Consider the following 10,869-nt stretch of genomic DNA (forward strand, 5'->3'; position numbering starts at 1 on the left):
GGACATTGTTTTGCTTCCTTTTTGGCCGTGAAAATGATCTGAAATACTTGTCACTAGACGTAGAGCCTACAAGAAGAGCCGTCAGTCTTATATATATTACTCTTATATATATGTCGTAAAAGAAACTGACCAATCACAGTCGATTATTCTTCTCACATTTGACTGCAATTAACTAAAAAGTTGAAAGTTAATTCTCACATAGCACAGAAGATGCAGCAACATTGCAACGTTTTTTTTCTTATACGTTACTGCAATATTGTTGGAACGTTGCAATGTTACTGGAATGCAGATCTGTGCTGTAAGACTTTTTTTATAACTTACGTCTTTTATTACAGACCCCGCATAACTTCATAATTTTTAAACATAAATAATGTGCGCGATCTTCTCTACAATCCGATATATATATAAACACCAACTAATAGTAACATAACATCAATATTACGATTTCCTACGCAACAATGTAACAGCTGTTACATACAGCTTATGTTATTTATACATTTGTATATTATTGAGTGGGAAATTATAATTGTATATATCGATGTGTGTAATTTTACTGTTAGGTCGAGGGGCAGCCTTTGCCTCGAATGAGAAAGCAAGAGTATCGTTTGGAATGTCGTTAATGAATTGCGGTATGGTTTTTAAACGGAAAATGCAGCAAGCATTACCGGCAACGTTTGCACTACCGGCACAAGAAAAAACCGACAGGGTGAATGAATGTATGCGTAAATATATGTACGTTCCTTCAGGAAAGCGATTAAAAGCTATCGCTCCGACAATACCGCACATAGGCCGGTCTCCCCTTCATTCACACTCGTGACTTCAGTGTTATTTATATAACATTTATCGAAAGATTAATACTTGGCTCGCTTATTGGATGCGTCTAACTTGATTCCATCGAATTCGTAACACACCTCCTCTATGCGTTTCGTTTTGATAAATAGATTTTTTTCGCGTTTCCACACGATTTAAATTTTCGTTATGGAATGTCTCGAAAGCTAAATCAAAGATTTAAATTCGTTGACTGTATCAAGATTCATAAAAAGCTAAACAAAGCGGTAAAGCTAGAAACGCATAAAAACATAAGCAGTGAGCAAATCGGCCACAGTATAGAGAACTGTTTTACGTTCTTTACTTTGACTGGCCAATTTGCTTACCGTTTCAGACTTATTGCCTTACGATTTTTTAAAATATATTTCTAACTTATTTTATTATTTATTGCAACAAGCCGATTACACAAACGCTTCATTTTTTGTTGACTTCGGGTCAAAGAGGAAGGTCTTTAGAGGAAATGGTTTCTTTATTTTCAAGCTCCCGATATTTTTCTGTTTTTTTGTAGCCCATGCATCACAAAGCGATGGATCTATAATAAAAGCGACGATACAGAGACAAAGCGAACAGAGAGGAAAGAGCAAGAGATGAAAGAGGATGCGGCACGAACATATGCGGGAGGGAATGAAATCGGCGTGCCATGTCATCGCGTGGTAACAACCTTTCGTTAAGGCGATTAGAGTCGCGCGACTCTCCTCGTCGGTCAGGCCTGGGACCTGTTATCGCGCTTGTCTCGCACACGACGCTGTCGACGGTCGACTACGTTATTTATAGAGAGAAAGTCTCGAGCGTTCGAGCGGCGAGAAAGGCCATTCGAAATTTTGCGAGGTTCGCGATTTCGCGATCGTGTTTCGGTCGATCGCGGTAGCGCGATTGCGAAACGCCAAGATGATGGCGAGAAAGATCAAAGTTTCGCTCTTCCTAGAGCTTTCGACTATTCTCGAGAGGAAGCTCGTTGCACTTGCCGGTTAATAATAGCTCGTGGGAGCGTGGTACTATTCCGCCTGTGCGCGCGCGAGACGGAGTACATAAATAGATAGAACTGTAGTCGTAAGTCTAGAGAGTGGAAGCAATGAGTTTTCGCGTTTTAATGTAATTCTTTTTTTAACTTTATATGTTTGAAAGAAAACAATGTATAGTTAAATATAGCAATCAGTATATCAGTGTTTTAATAATATTTTGTCTTTAAATTTATGTTTAAAAGACAAATATATATACTTAAAATATGTCGCAAACTGGTATTTTAATTCCAAATAGCATCTATTTATATTTCGTAATACAAAAGAAAGAAATTAATTTTTTATTGCAAAAGTAAAGATTTTAATTAGTTAGTAAAAATGTTACATTAAAAAATAGTTTTATAAATTATTATATTGTATATTTTTTCATTATAACGTAAGAACATCTTTTATTATTTATAATTATTGTTTCCTGTCAAAATACTCCTCCACGTTTATTGAACTTGAAACTAGTAACGTACTCACAAGCATACTTAAAATATGCTTTATTAAAATTTATCTTGTCGACGTTACTGCTTATTGCATTAAAAATTCGAATATTATATATCGGTATACAACTAATTCTCGTTCCATACTTTATGCGTGCATGGATCAGCCCATAAAAATACTCGCTATTTCAAGCATGCGTAAGGAGTATAAGGATACAAGTACTCGAGTAAATCTGCTCAGCTTAAAACGAATATGGCGGTGAAAGTTGCCAAAGAATCAAATTTATAAAACGTGCTACGAAATCTGATATGTTTGCGTTTGATTAAAAATTTCTATTTTAATAAAACTATTTAAAAAAAACGAATGTTTCGCATACACGAAACAATTTATTTGGTTTTATTGAAGTATTTGAAAACTCAATTAAATACAGATCTAAAAATAATTCTGTTCGGATCATTAAAATAATTATTGGACGCTAAACTAGTTTCTAGAATATTAAAAAAATTTTACGTCATTACCACCGATGTGGTAATGATTTGAGCGTTTTACATAATTATTTTAATAACTAATAAAATTATCTCCAGTTCTATTTTTAGTTAAATTTCTAGACATTTTAGCGCAAAACTGTTCTTTCCATGTCATTCGTAAAAGTGTTCTTAAAAGTAATGTAAGTCTAATTATATAAAAACTGTGCATGTCTTTAGTTCTATCGCGAACATTTATAGTGCTTACTCAGCACATTTGTTTAAGCGGCATTTTATCGCGCAAATCACCTTCTTCTTTCAGGCCATCGCCCATTGCAAAAATAAGCGTTAAAACTCGGCGAAGTATTCTTACACGAAAGAAAAGATAAGGGGAGAATCGGGGGCTTACCGTGCAGATTGCGTTATCCGACGCTCGGCGTCGTCCGGCTCCGCCGCCTCTGCGCTATCGTTCTCTCGATGGTCTTTTCTCCCGCACGCGCGCTCTCGTTTTCTCATTTTCGAGAATCGTCGCACAGCTCCTCTCCTCACGTTCTCGCGTCTATTCCTCTCCGTTCCCACGTCCCTGGCGACTCACGTGCCTCGCGAGATGCGCCTCCGGCTCTTGGTCCCGCACTCCCGCGTGATCTACGTCTCGGCGAAGTCGCCGAGGTGAGAAAAACTGAAGGAGTTTGTACAGCTTCGTACATGATTTCGATATCGAGACGAGGGGGCACGACCTCATCGCAGGTCGATTCACCAATAGGGTGCATCGTTGGCCAGGTGCTGCCAAGATGCGAATTCGCTCCAGGTACGCATGTTCAACCTGCTAGCTTCCGCGATCTGCGGCACGCTGCCGTCCCTCGTTCCGTTGGAGAGCCCGTCGCATTTACTCGTTTGGCTGTTATCACATCGTACGGCTGGTACTCGAGGCTGAAGCATCGGTATAAGGTGTCTCAATTCTCTGCGCATCGTTGCAACGAATTAAAAAGAATTCGGAATTTATTTAACCTACCAATTCCATGCATAAAAAGGATTGCATAATAGTTTTACGAGTCAATGCTCGGATTGTGCAAAGAACGCAATGTTTCGGATATGCGTATATTAGAGAACATTTTAGCTATGAATGATATGTCTTTGAAAATCAATAAACCGTGAATTATCGCGCGCGCTTGGCAAATATTTAATGAAGATCCGCAGATCTTTCAAATATGCGTATTCGTAAAATAAAATTACGTAACTTTTATGAAATATGTCAGTCCGCGTCAGTCAGTCGTGGATCGTGTGCATCGTCACAAGGACTGCAAATAGAAGTGACGCCACAAATGTAATTTTTTTTTTAAATATTCTTTATATATAATTAAGAGATTAAGTAATCTTTCCGAAATACTTACCTCCTGCTTTTTGCTAACAAGATAGTTTTTGCCCTCGTTGTTGTCCCACGACTCCTTGCCGTCGGTGCGATACCTCACGCAGAACTCAATGACGTTCGACGCCACCGGCAAGGTGAGCCGGAAGCGGAAGGTATCGTACAGAATGAGGGAACTCGATGACCCCGGTTGCGCCACGTACGTGCAGTGCACGTCCTCGTGGGTAGACCAGCTATCGCTGCTGGCCCTCACCACGACCTCCTTGTCGTAGGCCAGATTCCGTACCTTCACCGTGCCCACCAAGCACTGCTCGGACTCACGCACGATTACGTTTTCCAGGCTAACGCTACTTTGATCGAGCTTACGCCGGAAGGCGAGATAATCGCTCGCTGGTTGCGGGAAAGTCACCTGCCACGGTGGTGTAATATCCTGTGCTGCTTCTTGACTTTGATCCTTCGATATGCCGAGCAGACCGGCCACGTAAGCTGTGCTCCATAGTGGTGGTACGTTGCTCGGTTCCGACATGACGCGAACCTATGTACCAAATCAAGTATAACATTGAAATGTATGATTGCCGTAAGAAAATAAAATAAAATAAAAAAAGAGGAAAGTTAATTGCAAGTGCAATGTTAATTGGAAACACAACTGTTGGATGATCGTATCATTCATATTTTCTACAACACAGCGACATATAAAAATTATCACTTTAATATTATAATACATTAATATCACAAAATTGTAGTGATTTAAAACCTTTAAATTGATTTTCTGGAAAACTTTGTTTATTAAGTTGTGTCCACAAGCTTCTATATCTAATATAGAAGTCTCTCTGGTTATGTCGCTGTCATAAAATGAACGATATAATAAATATGTGATTTTAACTGAATAGTAAAACAAAAACACAAATTATTTATATTAATGAAATCTTTGCTGCCATTATAAATTTTTTTTTGTGATTTTGATTAATTACTAATTAAATAACAGTAATTTAATTATTGAATTTGATAATCATAAAACAATTCTATTAAGTATTCTGGCATATTAATTTGGTAGATATAAATTATGTGCCTCTTGGCACTTATTTTTGACATAAATCCAGTTTACACGCTCGAAATATATTTTATCAATATATATGTATGACATGCAAATTGTCAAAACGCTGGCGACTATCAGCGCATATTTAAAGTTAAATATGTGATTCCTAGGCTTCTGGTCAGATGTTACCGCACTACTTCAATAAGAACAACTTTAAACAAAAATCATAATCCAAAAGCAAAGTAAAGAACGTTGTTTGATCCTTTATTGGTGGTATTGGCTTTGCTTGTCTCATTATTTGACTTTCGAAAGTAAACTAGACGCATGTTTACTTTATGAATGCTATAGTGCATGCTGAAGTTTTATGATTTTTTATTTACGATATAAGTAGTTCATTACAAGTTCTTCTTTCTTTATATTTGCTGAAGAAGTGAGACATTATTTCGCACCATGAATCTGATCTCGATAAAAGCAAAGTGAAAATCGCGGAAATACCTGTGTGAGGGGTCGGCCGCGATCATCGGCGAACACCACCCGCTTCTTCTGTTTCCCATCATTGTTTCGTAGTGAGTCCAAAGGTAAGGATCCCGTAGAGAGGCACGGTCTGATTCTAGGTGGCACCGATCGGCTGGTGATCGTGGGAGCCGTGACCACCAAGGGGCCGTACAGCAGGGAACTGTACACCGGGGGGCTGTGTAAAATCAGTTCGGCAGGCATCGCTATCGAACACATTTAGACCTGTAAAAAAAGAGGTTCCCTTTTTAGAAATTTGCCATTGTCGTAGCCAAACAATATTGATATTAACAAATATTATTTTTAGAATATAAAGTATACTCCGCTTTTGTACAGCCTTTAAAGTTTTAAATTCGAAGAAAGTTTTAAAATGTAAATTTTATGCGTTCTATATATCTAAAATTAAATATATAATTTGTATTAAAATAATATAAAATGTATAATTTGTGTCAGTAGTCTCTCTTTTGCGTACACTTCCTAGTTGATTCTTTCAGGAATATAACTGTAAAGTTATTGCAGAAGCGACAACCGCTAAAAATTACACAATGAAAAATCGACGAGACTGGAAACATTATGCTTAATAGTCTCTTCATTGGAACTCTGGCGCCCGAAATTTATTGACGTCGAGACACCATTAGCATTAATTTTCGCCACGTCGGTGGGCGAAATCTACGAACGATATAGCATTCTAAGTTGTCAAGAACGTCTTTCGGTTGCCAGAAATTTCATCAACTATTTGAATCATCTCCGGATCACGAGGTTGTCAGATAGATCTCAAAATCATTAGAAATATTTATTATAGATATGTTGATCGAATGCCAATTAGTTGCTGATACGTGTGACAGTTATAGGAGGTATATATCATCGATGTACCAATCACATTCTTTGCAGTAATAATAACAAAAATAATCGTATTTTTATTTATAAAAAAAATTCTTTTGTACCTTAAAAATGTATGATAAGAACAAAATGTGATATTGTAATGTCGGTATTATAAACAAAAGCAAAGAAAAATTTGATTTTATTTTTAAAATACTACAAGCGTTATTTTAGTATTTATATTCTTATGTATGATAAGCGCGTATATGTTAATGTATTTTGTGGAAATTATATCAATAATTGCTATGCCAAACATGATCAAATACGACGCCGCCAATCAAAACTTTATTCAAGTGTATTACGGTATCTTGTAAAATGATCTACTTTACGTATTACGTGTGTACATTTTATTTTAATATACGATACGACACATAAAAGTGAACGGTACAAGTGATTAAAGGTTATCATAATCCGGTAATATAAGCAAGATTTATTACATCTTATTAATGAGTTTTAAATAAAAATAATATATAGGGTGTAATAAAATCATATAGATTTCTTCTTAACAAATATTTGATGGCGATTCGTCATTTGTCAAAATAATTTAATTAAAAAATAAGAAATATACTTTTCTAATATTTCTATTAAATAATACAATATCCTACATTAAATAATAGAAATATGTCGTATTATACACAACGGCATAGATGATCTTATTTAAAATATTGGACACATTTCTCGTATAATTAAGTAACATTTACATCTTTCGGTATGAACCTGATCATATTTTACAATAAATATTGGTGCTTTTCATTGAGTGACAAATCGACATAAGTGTTATTCTATCTTTCTTGACATTCAGTGAATAACAAAGATAGAACAACATTTGTATCGACTGGTGTTATCGAATGGAAAGTATCTATTAACTTTATTTTACTGAGTACAAAGTTATTGTAATGTAATGCAATTTGTACAGATATTCTTGAGCTAAGGGTAAAAATTGCGCTTAGAACTCGGTAACATTTATACATATCTGCGTATACAATTTTACCGTTGATATACTTTTATATTGCTGGCGCAAATATGCACTACGTGTATGCATAATCAAGTTACTCGCGGAGTAGAATTACGACTTCCAGGCGCGACGAACCAGCGAGCGGCTCTTCCTTTTCTGGAGACCGGTTCCGGGTGAACCGGGTCCGCGAGACGCGGCACGCATGTACATACATACATACAGTAGGTACCAGACCGAAACCGAACGGCAGCGCAGAGAATCGGCAGACCATGAATCGCGTGGGCTCAATTTTAGATTTCAGCACGGCGTTTTATCTTCGAAATAATTTAAATCAAATACAACATAAAACATGTTTGTAAAATAAATAGTTTGAATATAAAATAATTAGTTTGTTACAGGTCTAAATAATGATAGCAGAATGAAATGCATCTGTAAACACCTTGTACGAGTGGTATAATGTTCCTTTCTGCCAGCAGAGCAAGAAAGGTGCGGCTTATTTGATACTAAAAATCAATCGAGTTCGGCTACGAAATTAGGATAACTATGTAGTTGGAACGTAATGATTTGTGTCTGCATTTAGTAGCTATGCGTTACCGTTTATTAAGTATCGTAAATATGCGTTGCATGTTTTTCATGCTTATACATTTGAAAGTATATTTAAAAGTACCTAGAACGAAGATTTTCTAAAAGAAAGAAAACTTAAAACTATCGACATTGAGTTAATAATTGTAAATTAGATACCACACAGACAAAACTCATTGTAAAAATTTTTAGTATTGCATGGTTTACGAGCTTAATCGTCTAAATGTATACAAGCAAACGTTGAGGTCGTATGATGTCATTCTCAGTCTGTTTCATCTGACAACGATTTAGCGAGGGCAGATTGTTTGGTCTAACGATATGTACAAAGAATCTTATCATTTCTTGCTACAACTCTCATTATCATTTTCCTGTAATTTTCCGAAGTCATTATAATCTGCTTTATCTAACTAACAACATGTACCGTCAAAAATCAACAAAAAATATAAGATGAAATAGCGATTCGTGATGCAATTAACCGTTTTTATATACAAGCGAGAAAGTGATATCGAAAAGTGATAGAAAGATATTTGTTTACAAAATAATTTTCTTGTAAACATTGATTAAGATTACAATTATTCTCACGCAATGGCATTAACAAGTACGTTACTAACAAGTACGTTACTAACAAATGAAATCATTACTTTATTTCATTGTCCAACATTATTTTATTGTATACCAAATTTTTTTTGTAATTAATAATAAAGATTTATTTCTGACGAAGCCCTGTCAGTTACGTGATTATCGCACGTTCGCGAACAATAAGTCTTGATACGCCTCATTGCACTTCCTATTCATCAACTCGACAACTGATCGGCGTGTTGCACTTTTCTCTTTGGGTATACTGCCGCATGCTCGAGCACGATATATTCGGCGACGGTATTTTTACCGTACCCGTAGGGATCATAGAATGATTCTAAACTCACAGACTTAATTCTCAATGCGACGCGCCTCGTTACATCTCTATTCACGGTTTATTATCACGCTTTTCCGAGGTGCACGTTGTATATTTCAGCGTGATAAATACATTTACGATATTTTTATCGCAAACGCAAAAAGATAAAAGAATCTTTCATCGAAGTAATGATCGGGTTGAGCCGTCATCCATTAATTGTCATACAAACAGTTAGATAAATGTTATATAATGAACGAGAGAATATTGAAAAGAGATGATGTTTATTGAAATGTTTCTTGCTGCAATGTCTTTGGAATAGCAAGTATTTGCAAAGTATGTACATTTATTATAACGCAATAAGCAATAAATATTGGATACTGATTTATAAATTAAAAAAAAAAAAATCTAATAATTTACGATGTCATTTCATATAATATGGTACACGCGCGCGCAAGCGCACATTATTTGTATCATTTATCTATGTATATATAGGTGTATGCAATTGTCCCGGAAATTGATGATCATCAACGACAATCACCAACTACATGGTTCTTTTTTGCCGTTGGTAGCACGAACAGTAGAAAGAAACGGTTATACACGTGTCAACGGCAGTTTATCGCTTGGCTTCTTCTGTTTACACATGTAAGACCATAAAAAAGAATACGCGATTGCAGCGAATGTCCGATATGTGCATTGCAATTTCGATAGGCGCGATCACAGTTGTGAAAGCGCATTTTTCTGCGTTTCAATTGATATGTTGATGATACCACATTCTGCAATTCAGAATTTTTATAATATTAAAAAGTGTATTTTACATACTTATTCAAAATAAATGTTTTATCTGCAAATAATTTTCACTAATAATAACAAAATAAATAACTCATAATTATGATAATAATCACATGCTTTATTGTGTGTAATAATTCATAGATTTTATTGATCATCATTTCGTTTAATTATATAACGTTATATAATTATTATAATAATTCTGCAATACGTATATCTAATTTGACATTGATTTTATGTATATATAATATATATATGACAAATATAATAACTTATTTTTATACAAAGATAAAACGTCACGTTGACATATAATGTCAACAGCACTTTTTAATAAGTCAAATATGTCAGACGCATTTATCTCTTTTGTCCTCCATAAATTGCATTATTATTTGCATGGATAAGAATGCTCTTGGGTCATCTTACGTTTATGTCACATTTATCTCTACTTTTTTAAAATATTTTAATCTCATTATTGAAATATATTGAATTATATATATATATATAAAACTTTTTTTTATACTTAATAATATTTTTATTGATATATATTGCGTCAGTCCTTTAAAATATACAAAATAGAAATTGTGAAATGTAATGTAATTCAATCTTTTTAAAATTTATATGCGAAAAGCTCTTCTATAATGTTTGTTAAAAATATTTAAATGCGGCACAGTATAAAATTACAATTAAACAATGCCCTTTTTCATTGGAGAATGACTGGTAAGATGATTCGGTGAGGAACATTACGCAGTCAAACTATTTCAGATAATCTCGCGGCCAAATTTAGATCGTCGTGAAACACGGCCTTGGATCTGGTCCAATTGTCCACACTCTTTAAGGTAGATATAAACTCGCGGCACATCAAGAACGGGAAGAGGAAAAGTGACAGCGAGGCTCTCAGACCAATTGCGAATTGCTTGAAATAGAAAACCTTAACCCCGCGTAAGGGTCATGAAACTTGCCAACTCATAAGCGGCAAGCTTTAAAAAATAAATTCAAAGAATGAATAATCAAAAGTTTTGATGCTTCCGGCTTCTTCTGGATTTTTAACGAAATACTTTTAGTGTTCTTTTGTCTGTCTCTCTCTCTCTCTCTCTCTCTCTCTCTCTCTCTCTCTCTCTCT

General features: G+C 35.2%; 1 protein-coding gene across 1 annotated transcript in view; it reads right to left on the bottom strand.

Annotated features, from left to right (window-relative positions):
- Window positions 1-3,189: 3,189 nt before the first annotated feature.
- Gbs-70E (Glycogen binding subunit 70E) overlaps window positions 3,190-10,869 on the bottom strand; it is a 20,888-nt gene continuing 13,208 nt past the window's right edge. The window contains exons 2-4 of the mRNA XM_018545315.1: window positions 5,638-5,880; window positions 4,132-4,641; window positions 3,190-3,670 (exon numbers count right to left, since the gene is read on the bottom strand). Of these exons, the coding sequence (XP_018400817.1) occupies window positions 3,494-3,670; window positions 4,132-4,641; window positions 5,638-5,874 (924 nt within the window). The 5' untranslated portion in view covers window positions 5,875-5,880 and the 3' untranslated portion in view covers window positions 3,190-3,493. The remainder of the gene's footprint in view (window positions 3,671-4,131; window positions 4,642-5,637; window positions 5,881-10,869) is intronic.

Source organism: Cyphomyrmex costatus, unplaced genomic scaffold (assembly GCF_001594065.2).
Source record: "Cyphomyrmex costatus isolate MS0001 unplaced genomic scaffold, Ccosl1.0 scaffold496, whole genome shotgun sequence".
Classification (NCBI taxonomy): Eukaryota; Metazoa; Arthropoda; class Insecta; order Hymenoptera; family Formicidae; genus Cyphomyrmex; species Cyphomyrmex costatus.